Below are 24,994 nucleotides of genomic sequence, written 5' to 3'. Positions count from 1 at the left end.
GTCTCGGTTACTTCTTGGTTAAAAAAAAACCACAAAACTGAAACAGTATCTTGTTTAGTGTTCTCATTTTAAGATATAGAGGCTATATTTTATGAGACCATGCTTTTTCTTTCTGTTATCCTGGTTTGAGTACACCAGGGACAAATGTTGGAGGAACATAAGGACCTGGGCACAAGCAGTGTTATAGTATCCCTTTTTCTGGCAATAGTAACCCGTTTCCTTTGTCAGCACATGGCACTCTAAAAACCATAGTGCTTTGGATAGCTGCAACGTATTGAATTTTGATAATAACTTACAGAAATGAATTCTAATTGCAAGTTAAATATTGCTAACGGTGTACATATAAAGCCTGTGAATTACGTAAATAGACACAGCTCTGCTTCTCCATTCTCTACTTAAGGATATCCTGTGTTAGCAAAGGATTTCATGAAAGGCAGCAAGCATCCTCCCCAGGGCAAGAGTACCAGGACACTCAGTTCTTGACAGCGTTAGTAGTATCGAAAAAGGGGACTTGCACATGCCAAAGGTGAAGAATCTTGCTTTGACTTTGTGATCTTCAGTTTTCACATTGCATTCAATTAATTCAAGTCCAGCTCTCCACTTAAGCCCAAAGTGAGCAATCATTTTCAGCCTATTTTGGCTTCAGGCACTTAAGGACTTTATTTCATCACAGCTTTGAAAGTTGTGTTTTACATGCCGTTAATATGTAATGACCTTCACAAATAACTGGCACAGTAGACCAGCTTTTAGTGGGCAGTTTCCCACTTTGAGACCTTCCTTGTGGACAGGCACTGACTGTGCTATAAATGAGGTTCTATACATGCAGAGTATAGAATAAAGATAAACATGCATGTTCCTGGCCTACTCCTTCTCCTGGAGGAAATAGAGATTGATAAAATTATGTCACATGCCAATTTAGCTTTGGTACCACTATGTGACTGGCTTGGGAGCTATCACCTAAATCATTTAGTAAAACAAAAATAAATAATAGGTCTGTAGTACAATCCCTTCTTGTAAACACTTATTTTTCAGTTTTCTTGGTATTTAAATGTTCTCTCTCTTAATTAAGACAAAAAGTAATTAAAGTAGCCCCACATATTGTATCTCAGTACATCTTAAACATGAACTTGTTTCCTATGTTTTCCTGCTTTGTAGAATTTTTTCAAATAATCTTAACAACATATGTCTGATTTTATTTGAGATCATCTTTTGTTACCACTCATTCGTACACCAGCCAAGAGTCAGATTCTACTATATCAAGTTCTATATACAGCCTACACAAGGCAGCACTCTCACTTAATACAGGAGAGAAGTATTTTTAGTCCCTTTACAAAAGCAATAAACTGTTTCCCCAAGTACTTCAGTGAATGGCTAGGAGCAACACAGATGACAGAGTCAGTCCAGCTCTGAGAAAGACTCAGGATTCTCCAGTTTCAGCAGCTATAAGGGCTAGACCCCATTTCAGGTCATCTTTCAGTCTGCATTAGCACAGCAGGAGAAGCACCAACAGGTCCCATTTGGTTGCAGGGGGGGTCTGAGGTGTGAGAGCCACATGGCTCTGGTTTGACGGTTGCAAAGGCAGGAGCAGCTCCAGCTGGCCCCATGCCATGCTATGCACAGCCTCAGAAGGAAAGCTTTAGATGTTTTGGAAATGCTTCCTGAAAAAGCTACTCTTTTTCTGGAGACCTGGCCCACAAGCCCACATGCTAAGATGATTATTGTCTATTATCCTCTAGCATGAAGCAGGGATACATGATTTTATTGCTGTGGTGCTGTAGAGCTGGTAGACAATGCTGAATAAATACAACAGAGCAGACACTAAGAAAAGTCACTGCCCTAAATCATTCCAGATTAAAATGGAGGACCAATGGAAAATGCTGAGACTTTCAGCTGTTAAGCATTACATAAATGGTATTGCTATATGTTGGGAACATCAGTTAGCAAAATCTCTGGAATCATAATATTGAATTACTCTCTTCCCATGCCACCTGCACCACATTAACATGTGCATGCCTGTAAGAGTTGACAGCATACCTGAATATAAAGATCCACAAGCTCATTCTGCCTCAGAACATAATATATCTTTCCTGCTCGTAGCCAAGCATATGCTTCTCTCTCTTTTTTCTGGAGATCTATAAATATCCCAAGGCTTCTTTTAGTACATTCCAAAGCTGACCTGTAAGCCCTGAAACAGAAGAAAACTGCTAATCACTGGGGGTTTCTTCAGAATTATGAATGCTTTCCTTAATAAAAAAGCACTTTATATTATTATAAAAAAAACCAATCTGTTTCCTCTATTCAATATACAATTATACTTTCTCAGACACATTGTACTAGTAACTAGCAATACAGTCATTTTCCTCTTCCTATTTTTTGCTCAATCTGTTTCCTGCTAGTGTTACATGACATCATTTCAGGATAGTTTAATTTAGATGTGTTCTTCCTCTACCTCAGGCTAGTGACAGGTGGAAAATTTTTTTCTAATCTTTTGTTCTTTTATCAATTATGGCTACAGAGGCACAAACATCAAAATCTAACATGAACTGCACAGTTACAGTGAATCCTTTCACCGTGCATCTTTAGAACACTCTGCTTAGACCTCCAAAGAAATCTGAAACCAATCTAGAATATGGTCTCTCATACTTTACCCTACCAAGTTTTAAGTTCTTTCTTAACAGAGTATCTCATCTGATGGAAAAAAAAATATTTTTACTATTACTATTAAAGAGAACTGTCACCCTTTTAATACTCAAGAGGAAGTAAAGTACCACTGAACAAGCCTACATTTCAGTCTTCTCTGCTTTCAAGCTGCTAGCATGAGAAAAGGCAAGGTAGTTAAAGTAGTCCAACTCAGCTCAATTACTGAATGCCATTTATATCCCTCCTGAGTTTTTGCTTTTACAGAAGACAGAAGCATATATGAATCCATAACCCAGCACAGCAGCTGGAACAGGACAGGCTGTGTCCCCTGGCATGGCCACAGTAATTTACAATGGAGGTGGTGACACCATGGACATCACTGTTCTCATTACTTCATCGCAGACATCCTTGTTACTCAGAACTGTTAGAGAATACGGTGATACTATGGTCTAATATGAAATTGAGTATATGCTACTATATGGTAGTCTCCTGAGGTTACAGAGCTAACACTATTTGGGAGCCAAGCTCCTAGGATACATGAATTCCATGTACTATATGCACACAAAGCAGCAGCTCCTCCTGCTGGTTAAATCCTTCTGCAAATTCCAGGTAGTCAAAAATCTCAACTCCTTTGTCTTGAGCCTCTACAAAGGTTTTTCACCAGCTATCTCATTAAACACCTATGAACAAAGCAAAATAAGTTAGGCAACATTAGGAAAGTTAGATGTTTGGACTGCAGACACTTAGAACTGAAGTAAGCATTTACTCTCTTCCCACAACTGAGGATATTTTTTCTATCCTTACTAGGCATGTCTGAAAATACCTGAATTTATATTAACTGCCTGAAGTGAGATGCAATAGCAAAATAAAAAAAAAAATATCAGAAAAACCTGCCTTTAAAAACACTTGAAAAAATGTCTAGAGAAACCTGTACATTTTCCAAGCACCTGCTAATTACTGCAAACTGAGTTGTGCAGTCTGTTTTTTCAATAAAGCAAAAAATGATACCCTGAAAAGAAGAGCTGTATAGAAACTGCTGGAAACTGACACTATGCAGATTTGCACATAGTCTTTGTATTTATATAAGCTTTAGAAAAAAAAAGGTTCCTTAAAGAGAAACAGTTACATAGCCAATTTGATGTCCAACCTGTTTGGAATATGCCATTTGGTTTCTCATGGAAAAAATTGTCTTGTCAAAAATATCTATCTTTGCAAACAAGTCACCTGCCAGCAATACTCCTAGAGCTGTATCACTCATCAACAGCTGCATAACAGATAATACTTTTACAATGTATTTACATAGATTTTAAATATAATCAGGCCCTTAAAGTAGTGCTAATCCCCACTGAACATCTTATCTCCCTGGAGAGATAATAATTACTTTTAAAAAAAGCCCAGAAGACCCCAAAAGAAGTCTCAACTAGCACTGGAACCTTCAATTCTAATAAAGTGTTTTGGAAAAGCAGACTGAAAAATTCCATGATATTCAGCTGTGGCAAAAAACTGATGTCCTTTAGTGGGACAGAAAAGTTGCAATCAGAGAAAAAGCAAAGTCATTCAATGTGTCTTACCTTTCTGTTCCTAAAGATAAATAGAGCTGACTAATGGTTTCCAAAATTTGTCCCTCCAAAGCTTTGTTGGACATCTTTCTAGCTAAAGATAGTTGATACTCGTTGTAGATGACACACTGAGCCTCATTGGGAGCAACTGTACTGTAGAACTGACACAGAAGTTTAATGGCTTGCAGTTGACCTAGGAGAATAGATTGGAAATACTAACATGAATCACTGTTTTAAAGATGAAAGTTACATTAGCTTTAAAATAACTCATTCTTACTGTTTCACAAATTTCAGCCTAGTCAATAAATAACAATTTAAAAGTAACAACATGAAAATTCCACTGACAGTTTCTTCACCCACAATATTAACAAATAGGTCACTTCAAACTTGATCTCCAAAATAAAATAATAAAACTCACCTTTCCTGTGGAAGCTCCCTTAATCATGGTAGCAAGAAAAATAAAGCATGGTTCTTCTATATACAACTATTTTATGCAAATGTAACCCAGATTACCAGTTTTTTTCATGCCTTTAAACTCAAATCTGGTGCTATTTGCACTGCAAATGATACCATAACTATAAAAATTATCAATCATAGAAGTCTTTAGAGTTTTTATTAATTATTTAGCTTTTTTCTTAACATTTCATTTCCTCTATTTCTGACAAACCTAAGTACTACCAGAAGAGCAAGCCAACATGTATTTATTTTTTCACCAGTATGAGACAGAGCAAAGATTCCAATCACTTTGATAGCTATCACATAACCAGACATAAAATGCCTCTTAAGGAATGACTATCATACCTAGGAGCAACTATAACATGCCTCTATAACAAACATTCCCAAACAGGGTACATTTTGTAACTTTCAGAGGAATAAAACCATACTTACTTTCCAGATGACTTATCTCCATTGCAACTAAAAAGGCCCATTCATAATAAAACCTTCCTTTCTCTCTTTGTTTTCTACCAACATAGTAGCATCCCAACTGAAGGAGGACCTGGATGAAGTCTTGGCCACAGTCCAGATTTGGAAGTTTGGAGAATAGCTTCACTGCCTTGATATAATAATGTTCTGCCAGCTTGCTGGCTGCTGCATGCAGGCATAGTGCCGCAAAATTAGCTAGGGCTATAGCTTGGTTATGGGTCATACTGGTCTCTTCTGAAAGGCACAATGCTTTGTAGTAGCTCTCAGCAGCTTGTTTTGTATTGTTTGTTCTTTTCAAAGCAATAGCAAGCATGTTATAAGCTACACCTAGTTGTTGAAGAGTGCTCCATGAAGAGTCTACAACAGCATTTAAAATGGCTAAAGCCACATCATATTGTTTGTAAAGAATGTATAACCAAGCAAGTGAAACCAGATAGCTAATAGCTTCTTCTGGCTTAGCAGAAACATCAGAGTCCAGTGCTTTGATCATGTGAACAATAGCTTTTCCATACTGTTTGTGGTGGCTGTACAGTTTTGCTAAGCTAAGATGAATAGTGCAGCATAGTCCTTGCTGCTCATTAGTAAACACAGAGGAAAGTGCTTGTATGAGGTAAGGTACAATTTGGGATGGGTGTATTTGTCTGAGTTTTCTCACACCATAGAGCTTGGGAGCATTTTTGATTACTAAATCAATCCTTTTCAAGGAATCTATTAAAGCACTGGAGCTCTGGGAAGAGGTGACCTTTATGCAGCTTAATACAATGTGTGGCAAACACTTTTTGTTGTACAACTGTGCTAGTTTGAAATAACACTTGTTTGATAAGTTGTTTTGGAAACCCAGCTCATTAAGCAACAGTTGAAACCTTTCCAAGAATGGTAGTGCCTCTTCATGCTGTTTGCGTGCACTGTAATGTTTTGCCAGTAGAAAGCATGCCCTTGCCTCTGCATGCTTGTTCTGCCTCAGAATTGTCCTCTTCAGAGCATACTTTAGAATATCTGACTCCAGGTCAGCACTGCAAATATAGTTGGGAATCCCCATGAGAAGAGCTGTAGCCTTGTCAAAAATATGAGCACATTTTTCTTTGTTCTTCTGTGTCAAGTAGATAATTGTTAGATTTGTATAAAGAGCAATTACAAAGTACAAATCACTAAACCCTCCAGCTACTACTCCCAATGCTTCCTCAAAATACACCCGAGCTTGGGAAAACTTCAGCTTTTTAACACTAAGCCTGCCTAGGACAAAGCACAACCGTGCTAGAGCCCAGGACATACTTGCTTTCTTTGCTGCTTCCCTTGCTAATCTAAAAAAGCTAACTAGTTGTTCTTCTTCAGAAAACCCATAAAACATGCTGTTGATAAATGGGTAAGAGTAATCATACAGTGCTTTGAAGTTTCTGTCATACTCTTCCCTGTTTAAGAAGAGTAACAATGACTCAAAAGTGTCAGATGCTTGATCATCATCTTGAATCCTTTCCTTCTGTAGTTGGCTCTTCTGCCTGAGCGGCCTCCAAATTCTTGAAGTTCCTCAAGAATTCTTCTATCTTTCTGTTGTTGCTAGTGGATCCCATGCTAGAATGTGAACACTGAATTTCTGAAATGAAAAATAAGTAACAGATCAGAACTTCATGTGCACACAAACACAACGGCTTTGATAGACTAGTGTCAGAAGATGCTGTTAGGAAAAAGTTATGTAAACGTACTGCACTTGCTTATGTTGAGGAGACAAGGCAAAGGTGGGGAAAGAGAAATCAAAAAGGATAAGGGAGGAACAGGTGTGAGAGACTGAGGAGTGCAGATAAACAGGACTTGCCACTTGTAAGCAGGTTGCTGATCACTACACTTGCTTAGCCAGGCTTTGTGCCTGACACAACAATTATCCAGCTGAAGTCCAGTTTTAATTCAAACTAGTTTCTGCAGGAGTGTATCCTCAGTGTTTCTGTTCTCTGTGTGTGTGAATGAGAGAGATCTGCCAGTAAATTGCAACTCAGACTAGTCAGTAAGCAAAAGAAAACCAGAAACCAGAAAGACCCAAGGTCTGAACTGGAGGCTGGATAGAAGATTCAAGGTGTCACAGATGGGGTGTTTAGACATGGTTATGATTTAGCAGCAATTAAGGATTTATTAATTGAAAGCTTGAATTTTAGTAGCACCTAATCAATAACTGTTTTAAAGACAAGTGATTCAGTAAAATACATTATTAAAGCAGGAACTTAATTACAGATTCAAGAATGACAAGGCTCTCTCTAACTTGCTACAAGATGTCCTAAACTAAGCTATATATGCACATGAAAACATAACATACAAAAACACAGGCATATTTGGATCCATGAGTTATATAGACACTCACACTCTTAAAGGCAAGTGTGAAGACACTGTTCCCTGTGGATTGCTGCTTATAGAATTCAAGAGAACTGACATTCATCAGGTACTTTTCCATTTCAGCCTAACTTGGATGGCAAAATATTCCTCTACTTGTCCACCAGTTGCATATGCCAAGATCTCAATAAATTCTGGAGTAAAGACATATTAGGCTGTCAGGAGGTGATTGATCATCCCCACTTGTCCTGTTGATCAAAGGGAGAGCAGACACTAGGTGTGTCAAGATGGCCCCTCAATTCTCCAGGCCACTACTTAAGACCCAGATATCAGTGTTATCCCCAGAAAACAGAGAAGCAGGAACCACATGTGTCAAGAAGGTGTCACAACACTCAAGTACACTGCATTTCACAATCCATACCTGACTTGCTTCAGGTTACTGGGTGGCTTAGGAGTGGAATAACACCCAGTGACCCAAGAGTGGAGGGAGTAGGTTGACCACCACACAAGGTCAGGGCATGGATGCAGGATGGACTATGGGAATTTGAGCATGTGGGTTGAGTAAGGGTATGCCTATGTCCTGACAGAAGTTTTAGTCAGGAAGGACGTATAAATCTGAACTGTTTTGAGTTGAAGACTCACATAGGTGATGTGAGGGTGCCTGCAAAGGTCCTGTTCTGCTGTCTGTGTTATCTGTGTGGCCAGCCACACCTGTGTGATGTATATTTCTTCTTTTAATCAAAATACCAAACCTCTCTACTGGCACAGATTAACTTTCTCAAAATTACCAAGTTTATGGTAATTGATGGTGTCATTGATCTAAATTCCCCTAATACTGACATTGTAGAATATCTTGGAAGTTTAAAAAAGACCAAGATGCATAATTTCTTTAGTTCTCTCATTGTTATCCAGCCAAGGTCACAGGGTTAGGGACTACTAGGGATGCAGTCTGCAGTCATAGTATCAACAGGAGCTTATTGAGGTTGCAGATGTAGAGCTCAGTTTTCTTAGAATTTCATTTCTGAAACTGTTCAGCAGAATTATAAAAATAAAACCTGGCATTTAGAAAAAATGTAGTACATTACAAGTAATGATAGTGACAGCTTATCAACTAAATTCCAAAGGGAAATAACTCTGCATCCTCATCAAAATACCTCCTTTAGGAAATATAATTATGGGATGAAGCTCTCTTGTAGACAGAAAATCTACTGGAATTCCAAGTCAGCACTTGCTAGGTGCCATAAACTTTTTTTTGCCCTGTTAAGCAGTGTTGGTGGAGGTGCATGTGTGTGCATCACAGCAATAAAAGTAATGCAATTTGCAATTGGGTAGGAAGGTGCAAGAAAGACATCTGATAACAATGAAAACCCACAATGTCTTACAGCAAAACCTAGTGAGAGAAGGGGTTACAGCAATGCCCAGGAAAACAAACAATGAGAAAAGAAGTTAGAATGTGAAGAGACATTAGCTGACAAAGACTATCAGAAGTCCCATTAATTTTATGTAAGAGTTGTATTCATGTGAATTATTACCAGATTCATGATCTTTCTGAAATTCTGGTTCTTCTATTTGGTCTGTGAGAAAGAAAAAAGCCATGTTAGTTACAGTATCTTAGCTCTGTTTCAGTTTCAAATATCCTAAAATAAGGGTTTTACTTCAGAATTCTTTATTGCAGAAGAATTGGACATGTCCTGGCACCATAGAAGAGAAGAATTTCTAAGTCTGACCCAAAGCCTAACAGATACTAGGGACTTACTCTCCTTCTGGTACAATTCACTGCTTTCTACATAGTTATCATCACACACCAACCACTGCTCAGTAAGGTGGAGGCACCTGCATATCACAGTTAGAATTAAAGCCAACCTGTCCTGCACGAGAGAGGCATCACTGCTGCATTAAAATACAAGTAGGCAGTGTAGATACAATCATTCCCTGCAACCCATCCCTAAAAGAAGGTAACAAAACCCCTTAATATTGTTGAAACAAGTTTTAGAGTCACTCATGAGGTTGGTAAGTGAATAATTATTTAGGGTAGTTTGTGCAGATAAGTTTCAGACTTTGTGGCCATTCCAATATTATGCAGATGAAAAACACCTGTATCTCTCTTTATAAAAAGCTTTAATCTTTAAATTCTATAGACATTACTACTATAGATCTAGTTTTACATGTTTAACATAGTACATCTGTAGAACTTTTCAGAATTACTATTGTGTATTTCTCAAGATATTTCAGTAATGCTGCGTTTCAGGGTTATATTCACTGTCTTTTATACACTAGATGCAATACAAGTGGCATTGAGTGTATGAAGGATATATCTAAAAGCAGAGGTTCACAGAACTAGGTCTATTTAAGCTGATATAAAACAATTTTACTACCCTTTAAGAATGACTTATCACTGACTTTACTTATTGATCTCCTTTAAATGATTTCCTAACTTTGGTGGACAAATGCCATACATTTACAATAGTCATAAATGAATTTTCTGAATATCTAATTGGGGAAGTGCTCATAAGTAAACACTTCCCATTAGATTGATGTAGGTGGAAAAAATTGAAAACCCATTTACTCAGATCACACAACAAAGCATCAAGTGAATATTTAACACACTTGCTCTGGGTAAGTGAATTCATGAATTGTACAGTTTGAGAAAACACGATGAAGAAGGTAGTAATAGCTGGGGAAGTTGTGAAAAGAAGTTGGAGCTTGAAAAGATTAGGTAGGAGATGAGATATGCTGAAGAACATGGAACAGGCAAATATAGTATGTGCATTAAGCCCACAAGATTGTTGTAGTACAAAATAGGTCTGAACTTCTGCTCCCAGGCTTTTAATTTGGGCTAGGAAGGCAAGATGGGGAGTCATTTTGCACACTGACATGAGTTACAGTTTGCACCTCAGGTCTGACATGCCTCATTGTTCACACACACTCTGATTTGAAGAATTAAAGCAATGCACCCAGGTTAAACCTGCACATGGGGTCCTTTCAAATTGGAGCCTATGGGCCTGTCTCCTAGGATGACACTAATGGAAAGAAAACTGTTGGATATCTGACAAGCATATGCACTGTCACAGAAAAAGAGCTGCAATAAGAAATTGCTGTTCCTCTTTCATTCAGCAAGGCTCTATTACAGTACCTTACACTGAGTTTGTAAAAGTGAAACTCCAGTTATCCTAATTTTATGTAAAGCATGAACACTAAGAAAGTACAGCTGTACCAGAGATGATGTAGCTAAACACATTTTTTTGCATTAATAGATTTTGCTATTTTTCTATACCTTTTGAAGACAAATCAAGCACAAAGAGGTGTATGTTTACATTAGCTGTCAATAATTATTATGCCATAATTTCTAAGATTAATGAAAAGCCGGCAGTATTTAGGTTAACATGCTACCTTTTGTGATGCTGTACTGACATTTGAAAGCTTGAAGAACTGTTCAGCTCAGTAACAGAGCTTTTAAAACCCTGCTTTTTAATTCACTCAAAAAAAAAGGACAAGAGAAGTTTTGTAAATGCTCTGTTGGGAAAAGTAGCAAAGATGATATACAGAATTTTTACATGCCAGATCTATGACCAAACTGAATAGCAAGATATTTCAAAGTAGATGTAAAGGCAGAAATCTTATTGGAATAGAAAAAATATGAGTTACAGGAACTACACATGTATCTTTTGCAGTAAAAAGGAGTAGAAGTCATACTTACCAATTCGGTACACAGAGCAAATATCTGTGATGGAGGTTTGTTTTAACAAATGTATCACTTCTTCCAAATTGTTGTCATTTGAAAAAAATGACAGCTCATCTGCTTCAAGAAAATCCAGGTCTTGCGGTCTAACAAAGAAAGGAACAACTTTGAAGGTGTCTAAAAGCAAATTCTGTGCAACCTGCTCCAGGTGAACCTGCTGTAGCAGGGAAGGTGGACTAGATGATATCTGGATGTCTCTTAAAATTCTGTGATTCGGCTTGAGGAGCTCACTGCATCAGTCAAATCAGAGCTTGTTAGAGAAATAGTACAATCTTTACATTCTAAGTCCTGTTGTGTTCAACATTAGTCATATTTATGAACATACAAATTGATAGTAGCTATATTTGCACTTAAGTTTCTGCCATATCAGAGTAAGCTTTATGTCAGTGTGTCATGGTATAGCATTTTCTGACATAAGTTTTTAAAATCACAAATCTTTAATGATATGATGGTGCTTGGTTTCTAATACAAGCTTAAAGTTACACATCAAATGGAATTTCAAATAACATTTAAGAATCCCTTGTTTCAGCATGCAAATAGTCTGTACATATTAACAGGAACAGCCTATTGACATGGTGCCAATACATGCTGAAATTAACAGTTCTTAAAGTTTTCTTCGTGCATTACGAGCAACTATTTGTAAAAGAAGCCACATTTGAAATATGTTAAGGCCTGTAATTGAGAGTAGTAGCAAAAATGGAACTTGAATGTTTTAACATGGATCTTGAAAAACCAGTAAAAATGGGATTTTCTGCAATAGTAAAACTTAAATCTTGTGATCCAAAGAATAGAAACTGAACCAGGTATAACAACTACAGAAATCCCTTGTCCCAGTTGCTCAGGTACAGACTAATAACATTTTCCAACACTTAAGCAGACTTCATATTCCCATTTCTGCATTTGTTTTGAATGATACACACTGACAAAAAAAAAGCATAACCAAATTACAACTAAAAACCCATCCCAAACCTGTGTTTAGCATTTAACATTTTAAAGCTCAGGAGACTAAAGCTCTTTGTTTGAGTTAAATACATATCACTTACTTATTTTTAGGTAAGTCCAGTTTAACATGACTTGTCTTTGCAAAACCTATTTGGCCAGTAAACACATGTCTTCCAAGAAACCATTCCACGCATTCAATGAAGTAGCCAATGATCTCAATTTTGTCCCCTTCCTGGAAACTCATCTCTTCCAACACACTACTTTCATAATCCATCACAGCAAGGCAAGATCCCATTGCTGGGCAATAAGAAGATAAACATTTGCAGATACAGTAATTTAACAATACAAATACACATAATAGAGTAGCAACTCAGTAGAACATATTTAGCAAAAAATATCCCTGGAAATTGTGAGTTGCACTTCCAATGTGGCAAGATTTAAAGCATCCAAGCTTAATTGGTTTGGTTTGAGCAATTAGAGCTTTAAATAACAGCATCAAAATCCACCTTTTATAGTCATTAGAAACCAAAGTCTAAGACAAAACTCTAGCAAATTCAATCATGAAGCAACAAAAAGTAGTGTTTTAAATCCTCACTTTCCTTCTCATAAAGGCCTCTTGGGCCAGACTAAAAAAATAAACTAAAAAATCCCTACTGGATAAATATGCAGTTACATACTAGCCAATACTGACACATGTGGTAGTATTATATACAGTTGTGAAAGAACCAGAATAATTTTACAGTGGCGCATTTGCTCATTTTAAAGTTTGTTGTCCAGTCTACAGAGCAGCATCAATTTACTCTTTACTACTTCATTGATTTACATAATATAGTATTTAGGAGTAAAAATAAATATAACTCCCCTTACACAGAGATTTGTGCTCTCACTAGTTTCACTGCAACAATTTTGGCAGCTGTGTTCCTATCCTAATACAATGGGAAGAAGGGTTATTGAACCCCATCCTAACAAAAGCATAGAATAAATTTGGGGTTTTTGTAATGCTGATGTTTGCATGGAGTTTCTTACCAACTTTCATGGTGGATTTGGATTCAGTTTTGCATCTAAGGTCAATGGAATTAGAACACCCTTTAAGAAACCATCTGAAAGTGGAAAGAAGTTAGGCTGTAAAACACTTCATGAATTTTTGTGACATTAACTGTGGTATTTTAAATCCATTTAGAAAACATGCAACCCTCCCACAATTACCTTTCAATTTCAGCACTGTCCATACACTTCAGACATGACATGCTACTCATGTTTTGAGTAGCATTTGCAGTAAGATAACCTGAGAAACTCATGCAATTTCTCCCTGCCCAAAGTCAACAGAAGTCCAGCTTTTTAATTACTAAGGGCACCAAGAATGGAGGATTCTCTGGCAATTCCTGAAGTAAGCCCATTAATGTAATTTTGGCTTTAGGAGTTTGGACATGAACTTACAAACTGCATTAAAGAGTTGGATTTAGTCCTGTCAACAGTCCTGAATATAAACACGGCTAGCCTTTCCAAGTGTCCCACCTGTTATTACCCATATTTCCAAGCATCCAGAAGAATGAAAACTTTCACTCTGTTATTCTAGAAATGTTGATAAATTTTATTTCAGACTTAGGAAAAACAGCAGTATCTAACTCACAAGAAGTTTGCTCTGCAGGCATCTGGGTTAATTTCAAATATGTGGTATGGAAGGACTCAGAGCTTTTGTTTCATTGTTAATGGAAGATGGACATTCCATAGCAAGCTGCCATTTAGAGACACCTATGTCTAAACAGACAAGTGCATATCAAATAGATGCATATGGAATAGGTAGAGTCAGGTACCTACTGATGAAAAGGAATCAATGGCTCCAGAGAAGCATTAATCAGCACAGTCACATCACCATCCATAGATCCACCTGTTACATCTTCAGTAAAAGCCCCAGTTTCAAAATAAGTATTTATTTCATTGTCTGTAACCAATATCTTTCTTATCAGATTGTCAGGACATGAAACAAAAAACGCCCCTAAAAAAAATCAAAAACAGTGAAGCAGATGTAATTTTATGTAATGTTTTATTGCCATGCAAGCTTTAAAACTGGCTTCAGGACCATCAGTAATATTCAATTAGAAACTTTAAATCTGAGATTTCACAAGAATTTTCTGATTATCAATATGCCTTTGTTTGTCTGGTTTCTCTTTCAATAAAAAAAAAAATATGCAGGGCTGAAGTGTTAAATCAAGTGTAGAAGCTTCTTCCACTACAACATTTTGCATGTTCATATTGTAGTAATCAACAATCCATCTAGCCCATCATTTTGTCTCCAGCCATGGCAGCAGGTGAAGCTATTTAGGAGAAGCCCATGAGCCAGGCAACTTTCTGTAATCCCTCTCCTGTACATCTCCAGGATCCACAATAGTATTAAGCAAGTGGGAATGTATATACCTCCCTACTCCTTTTTGTATCCTTTATGGATCAGCTGCACATCAATTTCTCTGATGCCTCGATGACCCTACTAAACCTGCTCTGTGTTTGTTCCTATCTCTTCTTTCTGGTGCATTTGAGTGAATAACTTTAAAATTTAACTTTAAGTATTTCAATCTTAATATTTGATTTCAGGATTTTAAAGGTATTTCTCTAAATTTAGCCTTAGCATATAGTCTTTCTTACCTTCCTGTACTAGCAGGCTTCTGTACATCAAATGTAATGATTTTTCATTTATACAGACTTCAATGCCTGTTTCTTCCTCCTCTTGAGAATACAGCCAAAAAGATTGGTCTAGGAATAAGTTTTCCATGCAGTGATTTATAAAACCTAGGAAAAAAAGTCCAATCTGTTCTCTTTGTTGTTTTACAGTACTACACATGAAAACAGCTTTTCACAAAGTCAGAGACTGGGGTGGGCATTTATGTAATTCCATTATTGCTAAAACCACAATGTAGAACTCATTTTACTACATAGTACTGGCAAAATTATATCCATCAAGTCACATGCATTTTAATCCTTAGCTTTGACAAACCACACCAAAAAGGCACACCATTTTTCTGTATCTAATCCTGCAGAAAACAGAGGATATCCTCCCCTTACAAGGGTTCCCTATAGTTAAGGTTTGGGATCTGAAAGAGATAACCATTAGCAAGCTTTGAGCAACAGGTACTGGAAATATCTTGAAAATCTTGAAAAGTAATCACTATAAACTTCCGTTGCCTGAGTCAGGTGTGCCTATTTATGCAGATACTGTGCCAGTGTATCAGATTCCTGAAATTTCTCTGGGACAGAGACAATGTAAATCACAGGAAGGTAGTGCTTGATCTTGGGAACTGGGATTCCTTACATTAGGACTCAGGAATTCAAAAAGCTATGACAGTTGCAGGGACATCTGGATTGATGTATCATAATCAACATGCTAGAGACAGTAGATTACTTAGAGGGCTAACACTAATACATTAGCAGTTCCTTTGCTGAAAAAGCTATGATGAAGAAGAAAGGTGGGCAGATCAGTGATTAAGGTTCTACCATGATATTTGGAAGATTTTGAATCAATTCCCTGTTATCAGTGGCCTTGCTTAAGAAGAAACTTAATTTTCTTGTGCTTTCTCTGCAAAATTGGACTGAAACTATTTTCTCTAGTCCTCTTGGGAGCATTTTAAAATAGCAAGTAAATAGCAAACATTAAATAAATAGAATTCATTATTTTAACTTGGTCAGATGGAAACAAGCAAATCAATAGTAATGCACACAAGCTTTCCATACACAGAAGAAAACAAATCAAGTGAACAAAGTGGAGACAAATACCTGATTCAAATGCTATTCTTCAGAAAATACCTGAGAAACTACAGGATATTAAAAATGGAAGTTCAGTCAATGATTGCATATAGTTACAAAATGCATGCCTGGATTTAGAAAGTAAACTGAAGCATGCAAGGCATACAAACCAATCTTTGTTTTACTTTACGTTTCCCCTGAAGTCTTAGCAACCCTGTCCAGTTTGCTCACTACTATTCAGGAAGGATGTGGAACAACTAGAAGAGTCCAGTTAGAAGCATAATCAGAAGTCTAGACAACACATTCTGAAGAAGGATTCATAGAATGGCTTGGGTTGAGAAAGACCTTACAGAACTACTTTCCAGCAGGTCCACCCCCAGCCTATATTGGTGTATTGGGTTCTGCCTCCCCAGGTGCAGGACCCAACACTTCCCCTTGTTGAACATCATTAGGTTCCTCTCTGCCCAGCTCTCCACCCTGTCCAGGCAGCACAGCCCTCTGGAGTGTCAGCCACCCCTCCCAGTTTGGTATCATCAGTGAACTTGCTGATTTGCCCTTGGTAAAGCCATGGTGTTTGCCACAAACCACCTCCGTGTTTTCTGTGCTTTAGCAGAGCCTTCAGGAGGATCTGCTCCATCATCTCGCTGGGCAGAGGCAAGACTGATGGGCCTGTAGTTCCCTGGGTCTTCTTTCCTTCCCTTTTTGAAAATGGGGGTTATATTTCCCCTTTACTAATCAGTGGGAACTTGAGACTGCCATGACTTTTCAAAGATAATGAAAAGCAGCATTTCAACTTTATCTGACAGCTCCCTTAAGACCCATGGATGGATCTTGTCAGGTCTCATGATTTGTACACTTTTGGGTTCTTTGGATGGTCTCAAACCATCTCCCACAGTGGACAGATTTTCCTTTTCCCAGTCTGTCTTTGCACTCTGACTTGAACAATGCAGTCAGAGCCCTTACCTGTGAAGACTGAGGATTATTTGAACTAGAACTGAGGATTATTGATTTTCCTAGTGAAAACAATTCTGGCTGCAAGTGTGGGTTGGAAGTCTCTGAATATTTATTAGCAGGGTGCAAAGAAAGAAGGGTAACCTTGACATGTCTAGAGTGAACATAAAAAAGCTATGAAAGCATTAAAGTTGCAGCATGGGTTAGATTTTAGGACAAAGCCACCTGGATTTGAATAGACTGCTTCAAAAAAGGTGATTTATTGTGGAGTACCTATCTTAGACATCTGCCAGGAACAACAACTGTTCTCTACTTTGGGACAAGGGCAAAATATTCTGGAGGCTGGAGGGTCTCTCCAGCCCCATCACTAGTACCTAGGTTGGGAACATTATTATTGCTTCTATGAGTTAATAGAAAGAATCTCAGAATTCTGTTCAGCAGGTTCTTGGTCAGTCAGAAGTTGTGCACAGAGGAACAAAAACAGAACTGTTGTATGGTGAAATGGCTTTACCCAGTGAATGGTAGGTTAGAAACTTCCATATTTCTTCAAAAGTTTTAAATGTCACCACTATTAGATCTTCATCACTATGAATAGACAGCAGTCTGGCAGAGAGCTCCTAAAAATAAACAATATTTTAATTCAAATTATACTGAACTCAAGGACAATTTCTCATTAGGTAACACCTATGGTAAAATGCTGTGTTCTAAGAAGGATACAAAAATCACCCAGGATTTAACTGGATGAGATACCTGTTAACACATACCTACAATGTACAGTAAACCAAGTTTTAATCTGATATTTTCTTACCAATTGTACCAACAGTTTCAGTAAGGTTAATTTAGACGAATTGAGACCTCAGGACTGACCACACTAAGTGAGTCTAAAGGCATGTCTGGTTCAGACATGTGTGCGTATTGGCCAGTATTCTCTAGTTAGAGTGTGAAAGCCGATCAGGCATCTACTGGTACTTCCCAATAATACCCTCCTATCACAGAGCCATTTACAGCTTGAAAACTGCCTTTTCCAGATGTGTGAGCATTAATATTAAATAGAGGAAAGGGTTTATTTTTGTGTTGGTTTAGGTTTTTTTTTTTTACTTAATATTTCTTTAGGTCTCTTGAACTCCTGTAAATTTTTAGGATCCACAACATCCTGCTGTAATCTTAACCTCAGCTGTCATTGACTAGTCATTCCCTAGTTCACTCTTCCCAGGGTTAGAACAATATACTGGAGTCTTATTTTTTTTAAAAAAAGATGCATTACAGCCTTTTCTCCTCATTTGTACTAGTTCCTGTTGCTAGAGTAGCATAAAATCTTGCATTTGATAAAGGTGAGCAATGATTGTTGTTAATGATGGATTGTAAGGAATTTCAGAAATGCTAAAAGGGAGAACTGCATAAGCCTTCAAATAAGTGAAAGAAATGTACATTTTGATGGATGTAGTCAAAGAGCAGCAACATAGGCTGTTCAACTTCAATTGGCAGCCTAAAAATAGGGCTTGCCAATGCTGGTGGCCATTGTCTTTCAAGGAAATACAAAGCACTCTGGCAATTTATGGAACAATTACCTGATCCAATATCTCAATGAATAATTCAGATGTAACTAAGTGTAATGCTACTGTATATTTATCCTGGACTGTATCCTTGCTTCTGTCATATTAAAATCAAAATGCATCTTAAAACAATTTAGGACTACACAAGAAGCCAATTCTAACTCTGGGAGAAAAAATAAACAAAAGCCAATAAAATTATTCAAATATTTTTTTGTAATCTGAGCAAGATGGAGCTGACCCACTGTTTTTATGACTTATGTCATTATTTTAAAAGATCTCAGAATTAATTCTGTTTAACTTCCATAGTTTCAAGTCACACAACATGAACAGATTAAAATAGTAACTCCCTTTTGAAAATAAAGTCCAACTTAAGCCTCCTCAAGAGACATGCCTCATCACCACTTTGATCTTCTGCATGCCCCTTTCTCCACTGGATTAAATATTAACGAGAGCCTGAAATCTATTAATGAATTACCAACACATGCTAAAATATCTCAGCCTCAAGGGCTTCATGCACTGCTGAATATCAAAACAACATTCTAAAGAAATTTATCATTATAAATCTTGCTTCCTTCAAAGTCCTTTTCCTAGTGTGTTTCTAATAAGGGCACAAATTTCATCTATTTGTATGCTGTTTTCCTTCTCTTGCTTCCTTCTCCCTTCCTCTCTACCCCTAAACTAAAGCCAAAGCAGAGCAGCAGGAGTACAGACTGTTTTCCCAGCCACAAAATCAGCAGGATGGTGGTGAGGAGTTCACAACACATGAAAGGAACATAGTGTAGAACGACACACATCTGATACTGTCATAAAGCCATAACTAATTAAGACTTCAGTGTTTGGCTTGCTAGTGAAGGAGGCTGGAACTCATAGCTCAGACAAAAAAAAAAAAAATACATCAGAGGTCAAATGGTATCATCCTGCTTTTTCATCAAAAGGAAAGAGGAGACTTTAAATTGTATTTGTAGCAAACCTAATTTGTTGTAGAGGATGTGTTTCCTGTATACAATCAAATTAAAGACAGTAATAAAAATACACCAACCCTTGTGCATGCTGTTTAAAGCTATGACTATTGGGCCCTAGGGAAGTCCAATATTTATGCTGTTCTCCTTCAGACTTCCTCTTAGGCTTAGCAGTGGGTTTCCTGGGTAATTTGCATAAAAAATGACTCCAAATGACTGGAAACTGAAGTGAAGAGTCGATATGAGGGCAAATAAAACCCACCAAAATAAAACAAGAACCAGAAAAACATTATTTCCTTTGACATGAATAAAAGCAGAATGTATTTAACATTAAACCCTTCAATACCTCATTAGCTGGGTTTCTTTTACATCAATTTGTTGTTCAGGTCTTTTTCAATGGTTCAATACTAATGTCTTCAGATCATTTGGGGCCATGGGAAATTCTAGTCACTCCAATTGAAGCATACAGTATATAAGTGGAAATGGGACCCAAATATCTCACCAATTATTTCAGTAGAACAGAGTGTATTCTCTGAATAAATAAATTCCCAAGCAACTCACACTGAAAACTGCTGTCACCTCCCTACTGTCATTTTCCACAAGACGGAGCTGCCCTCTGAGCTGTCTTTGGAGTCTGGGATCAGGACATCCACTCTTTCGTCTTACCATTGTTAACTTCAAGGAGATATCTGGAGAGAAAAAAAGTTAATCCATTTACAGTGCTACAAGATTTGTGATTCAGCTTTGCAGAACCAGAAAATCTCTAAAAATTCAGAATCCATGCACATTAAAAACTATTATTTTCAGGTTTAGAGACACAGAAAATTGTCCTATTGCATGTTTCTTTCATTTTTCTTATCCAAGAGAGATAGCAGCCTAGCATGAAACAAGATTTTTTTCAGCTGCATACTAAATGCTACAGCTATACAGAGAATGATGTGAAAGTCTGTAGAAATTTTGGAGGATGAGAAACTTGAGGGTAGAGAAGAGAGGAGGGAAGAAGAAAGCAGATTGGTAATTTGTTAAATTAGACAGGTCTATAGACATTGAGAACACAACTAGATTTCTAAATATCCCCTGTATGTTAAAAATCAAGGCAGATACTAGAATTGCAAAAAAAATACAGGTAGTTCAGCCTGTTAGAACAAGTCATCTTAAATTCATGCTTATCTGATATGTGACTCCCACTAATTCAGAAGGTTTCTGTAAATTGAATGTTGAAAAAGCTGTTTCTCAGCCAACCTGGTTGAGCAGTACCAACCATATCTAAAGCAGCCAGTTACCTGTTCTCAGATCATGACATCTGTTTGAGAAGCTTTTAGTACAGTTGAGGCTACAGTTTCAGCTGGTTTCCCTCAGATGAAGAGGCTGTTTGATAAGCTGCTTTCATTCTGCATGTCTGTTAATTTAACTCAATGACAGTAAATAATATTCAGGAGTTTTCAGATGCCCAGATGGACACATATAAGCCAATACTACTCAGGAAAAATTCCAATTGCTAGTGTGCAAATAGGTCACACTTCCAGCAATAAATGAGATTATACACAGCTTATCTTACAGCTCCTGACTTTCATCTTTTAATCAAGTAAAATAGATATTTTTCACATTGTAGCGTAATATGCTGCATCTAAATCTGTTTTCAGAGGGCTTCCTATGGAGTTTTAGGATGACTTGCACTTAAATTACTCATTACACTTCAAGGTCAAGAAGGGTGTCTCAAACATAAAGCAGTGTTACTACATTACAAGACCTCTTTGTTTAAGCTGCAGTCACATAGTCAATTGTTAGTACAAATAAGAAAAACTAGAGTATTTCTCAGATCACTAACAGTATTGTTGACCTTTTCTTTTTACCTGAACTTATAAAAGATGCAGACACAAGTCTTAAATAAAATTAATAGCACTGAAATAATAATCACATTCAATTAAAACAATTGAAATATGCCTGCTTCTGCCAAAATATGAGCTTAATGGAGTGCTTAATGGAAATGAATGTGGTCCCACTGCACCTATGGCAGTCTTCCTTCCTGCTTCTGTGAGCTCTGATCCATACCCCCAGATAAGAACTACCCAACTTGTGTATGGAGTGAGACATACAGCTACATAAGCACAAATAAAGCAACTACAAATAACTGTATGCCTAAGGGAGACTGTCTACCACTGATGTGATTTGTCAGGTCAAGCCAGAAAGAGTGCATCCTGATGTTGTTTTTCAATGGCTATTTCTCTTCCTCTATAAGCAAGAAAAGGGAAATGTGACAGAGCAGACCATGAGCTCTCCAGAAAGGAAGGCAGTTATATCTACTTGCTGAAGAGCTGTACTCAACTGCAACTTCAATGAAAATATATAAAAAAATAAAGCCTCAGAAATACCATCAAAAAAATAAGATAGTTGAAGAATTGAAACCCATATATCAAATAAGCAATGAACTTTCTTTGCTTTTTTACTAGCCAATACAGTATAATCCATATTTTTTTCTGGATTTTATAGCAGCTATTTTTCTCTTTTTTATGAGAAATTCTCAACCAAACTTGTGTAGAATTTGGACACTTCAGAGGTACCCCAAAGGATATAAGTTACAGGAGTGACAACTGCAAATGTTGTTGATTTGTCTCAATTAAATAAATAGTAAGCCAAGAGAAAATAATTATATTTCTTAGAGAAGACTGAGGAAGTTATCTTACCAGTTGGAAAATTCTCTGCTTGATTGGGAAGGGTCCTTGAACTGATATTTGTGCATGTTTCACTTTCAGAACACTCTATCATGATAAACAAAAGGATTGGTTAAGTGCATTTTCTAAGCACATAAAAATCATTCTGGGTGAAAAAAACCCCAACAAAACAAACCCAAAAAACAACACCCCACACTTAGAGCATTTGATGCATTAGGCAATTGCTAAATGAAAATTTTCTTCCCCTTCCTGCAATGTATTTTCCTACTGGAGAGGAATTTAAATCTTGATTTCCTCATTTTGATGTGAAACTTCAAGATGTGGAATTGGTGGAAAAATGGCCTCTCAGGAAACTGGGGTCCCGTGTGGGAGGGAGCAAGACCCAGACTTCATTTTTCTCTTCCCTTGCACCTATACTAAAAAGTGACCTCCACTGAACCTTCACTGGAATAAACTGACAATGATACAAGTGCCTTGTACCAGTTCATATATGGAGAGAAATAATTTTTTTGTAAAAAGTGTAATACATGGGAGGAGGCAATGTAAAAATCAAGTGATTTTAAGTTTTAGAGAAGTAACACAAGCTAAACATTTTATATTAATCTGTTTTTTCTTTTTCAGTGAAGACTAGGCTTCATATTTCTAAGAATACAAGTGGGAGAACTACATCTTTAATTTTTAAAAGAGCTGAGGCAATTCTCATATACCCAAAGAGATTTTTCTCTGCAGCTCTGCTTTCAAAAAAAACATTGTAATATAGTAGGACATGGTAATTTGTAAGACTTCTGCATCTTCCCTTGAGTACATCTGTGGATATTACATAACCAAAGCCAGGCAAATAAATAAGGATACATAAACACAGAATTTCCCTTCTTCAGAAAAAAGGCAGTAAGCAGTAAAAACACCACCTCGAAAGCCAGTTTTTCTTGTACACTAGAATAAAAAAAATCAGTTCCCAAGTATTTAGGTTTTTCACTGGATTTCAGTTGAGTGTTTGCAGGGGTTTGGGAGTTTATTTAAAAACAAATATCATCAAATCTAGATTTTAAAAATCAGAGATTTGATCATAAGCTTACTGCAGTGTAGGATGACTGTGTTTAAGGAACATGATAAATTTTAGTCACCCACAGTTTCTGTGACCATACTTAGTTGTAGGTCTGCTTTTTCTTGTTTTATTCAGAAGTACAAACAGACCAACTTTCAAAACTTTCACAACAGCTTATCAATTGTCTGATCATCATTTAGTAGTTGATAAGAATAGTTAATTAACATCTGGTTTTGGCATATGAACTTGTTGTATTATTTTAGTTTTTCCAGGTTTGGTCTTGCCTTGAAAGATATTTATTGAGATATGAATATCCAGCAGGTACTATTTATTTAAAAACTAAACCTAATTTCTATGACTTTTAGAAGAAAGCAAAAAAAATATGAGCATTTTATTACCCATGGAAGTTTAATTACAAACAATAGTTTGCTATTAAATTTGAGCAGAAACATAAAAGTTACTAAAAATACATTTTAAACATTGAGGCTGTTTAAAGTACTATGATTACATTCAAACACTTAACATGAACTCCATGCCCCATTCCTAATTAATGAGATGATTTGCTTACTTCTTGGCAAGCTAAAGAGAAACTTTGTACCACCCTGGGATGCCTGTGCCCTGTATTCTCTGGTGTCAGCAGAGCTGCTGTTGTGAACAGAAAGACCTTGTTGAGGCTATAGGACATAATAGTTTTTCCATAATTGCTTGAAGTATTTTCACATTCAGAAAGCTCTTGGGCCTACTATAAAGTAAGAATCTGGCCACTGGTTTGAGACAGCCGCCTGTGCCACTCCACCCTTCCACCCAAGAAGTGTTTATGACTCGCATGGTTTTACTGCATCGATTATGGTTTTCAATTGCAGAAAAATAAAGACAGTATTACATGCGTTGACAAAAAACAGAAATCTATGAATTTGATTAAAATAGAAATCTGCAGGCTAACACATCTTTGCTTCTGAATCTTAGCAATTATAGCAAAAATTTAAAGACAAAGAATTAACATTTCAGCATTCTGGCTCTTGGGTTCTGAAAATTTTCATCTCAGATTATCTTAAGTAATAGCCTAGAGAAGAGAAGGCTCTGGGGAGACCTTCTAGTACCTGAAGGGCCTAAAGAAAGGCTGGGGAGGGGCTTTTCACCAGAGTGGGCAGTGATACGACAAGGGGGAATGGTTTTCAACTGGAAGAGGGGAGATTTAGGTCAAGAAGAAATTCTTCACCTTGAGGGCAATAAGGTGCTGTAATCGTTGCCCAGGGAGGTTGTGGAAACCCCTCCCTGGAGGTGTTTAAGGCCAGGTTGGATGAGACTTTGTGCAACCTGGTCTAGTGTGAGGTGTTCCTGCTCATAGCAAGGAGGTTGGAACCTGGTGATCTTTAAGGTCCCTTCCAACCTTAACCATTCTATGCTTCTAATAGATAATCCATTTTTTGCCCAAAGTGAATTTGAATGTAGATCATTTAATAGTCCAATCCATGCAGCTTTTCCAGAGGGGAAATAGAGCTGTTTGTTTCCTTGCATTTAATGATTGTAGATTAATTTAAAAACTCAGCTGGAAAACATGTGACAGTTCTCTGTTTGTGCACAGCAATGCTTAAAGAACACAGTAATTTAAACACAACGAAAACTAAGAGCAGAGTGACCAGAATACATTAGGGTCTTACCCATTTGTTTTTGCAGTGTGTCCATCCTGATGGTGCTGGTGGCAGCATTCACCTCCCCACAGATCCAGCCAGACCTGCACCTTCCCTGCTCCATTTGTTTCCTCTCCAAGTTCCTGTCTTCTTCTCCCTCTAGACCAGGGATGATGCTGTTTGTGCTGAGCATGGGTGCACTGCCTGCCACTGCTGAACTCTCCATAACTGGAAATTCCTCACAGTGATACAATTAACATTATCAACAATCTGAGGAGGAAAAAAGAAATTAGATTTAAAAAAAAATCAGAATATATGCAGATATTCA

At 37.2% G+C, this 24,994-nt stretch overlaps 1 protein-coding gene across 1 annotated transcript in view; it reads right to left on the bottom strand.

Annotated features, from left to right (window-relative positions):
- SH3TC1 (SH3 domain and tetratricopeptide repeats 1) overlaps positions 1 to 24,892 on the bottom strand; it is a 27,556-nt gene extending 2,664 nt beyond the window's left edge. Inside the window, 14 exon segments of the mRNA XM_010003147.1 lie at positions 2,035 to 2,185; positions 4,212 to 4,392; positions 5,088 to 6,588; positions 6,590 to 6,714; positions 8,972 to 9,013; positions 11,137 to 11,264; positions 12,222 to 12,417; positions 13,147 to 13,220; positions 13,939 to 14,116; positions 14,761 to 14,904; positions 17,318 to 17,423; positions 19,880 to 20,007; positions 22,003 to 22,077; positions 24,697 to 24,892. Coding sequence (XP_010001449.1) covers positions 2,035 to 2,185; positions 4,212 to 4,392; positions 5,088 to 6,588; positions 6,590 to 6,714; positions 8,972 to 9,013; positions 11,137 to 11,264; positions 12,222 to 12,417; positions 13,147 to 13,220; positions 13,939 to 14,116; positions 14,761 to 14,904; positions 17,318 to 17,423; positions 19,880 to 20,007; positions 22,003 to 22,077; positions 24,697 to 24,892 — 3,225 coding nt within the window.
- Between the last annotated feature and the right edge of the window lie 102 nt (positions 24,893 to 24,994).

The sequence above is a fragment of the Chaetura pelagica genome, unplaced genomic scaffold (genome assembly GCF_000747805.2).
Source record: "Chaetura pelagica isolate M959 unplaced genomic scaffold, ChaPel_1.0 scaffold147, whole genome shotgun sequence".
In the NCBI taxonomy this organism is placed as follows: domain Eukaryota; kingdom Metazoa; phylum Chordata; class Aves; order Apodiformes; family Apodidae; genus Chaetura; species Chaetura pelagica.
Note: the sequence above shows the minus strand (reverse complement) of the source record. Positions and strands in the feature narration are given on the sequence as shown.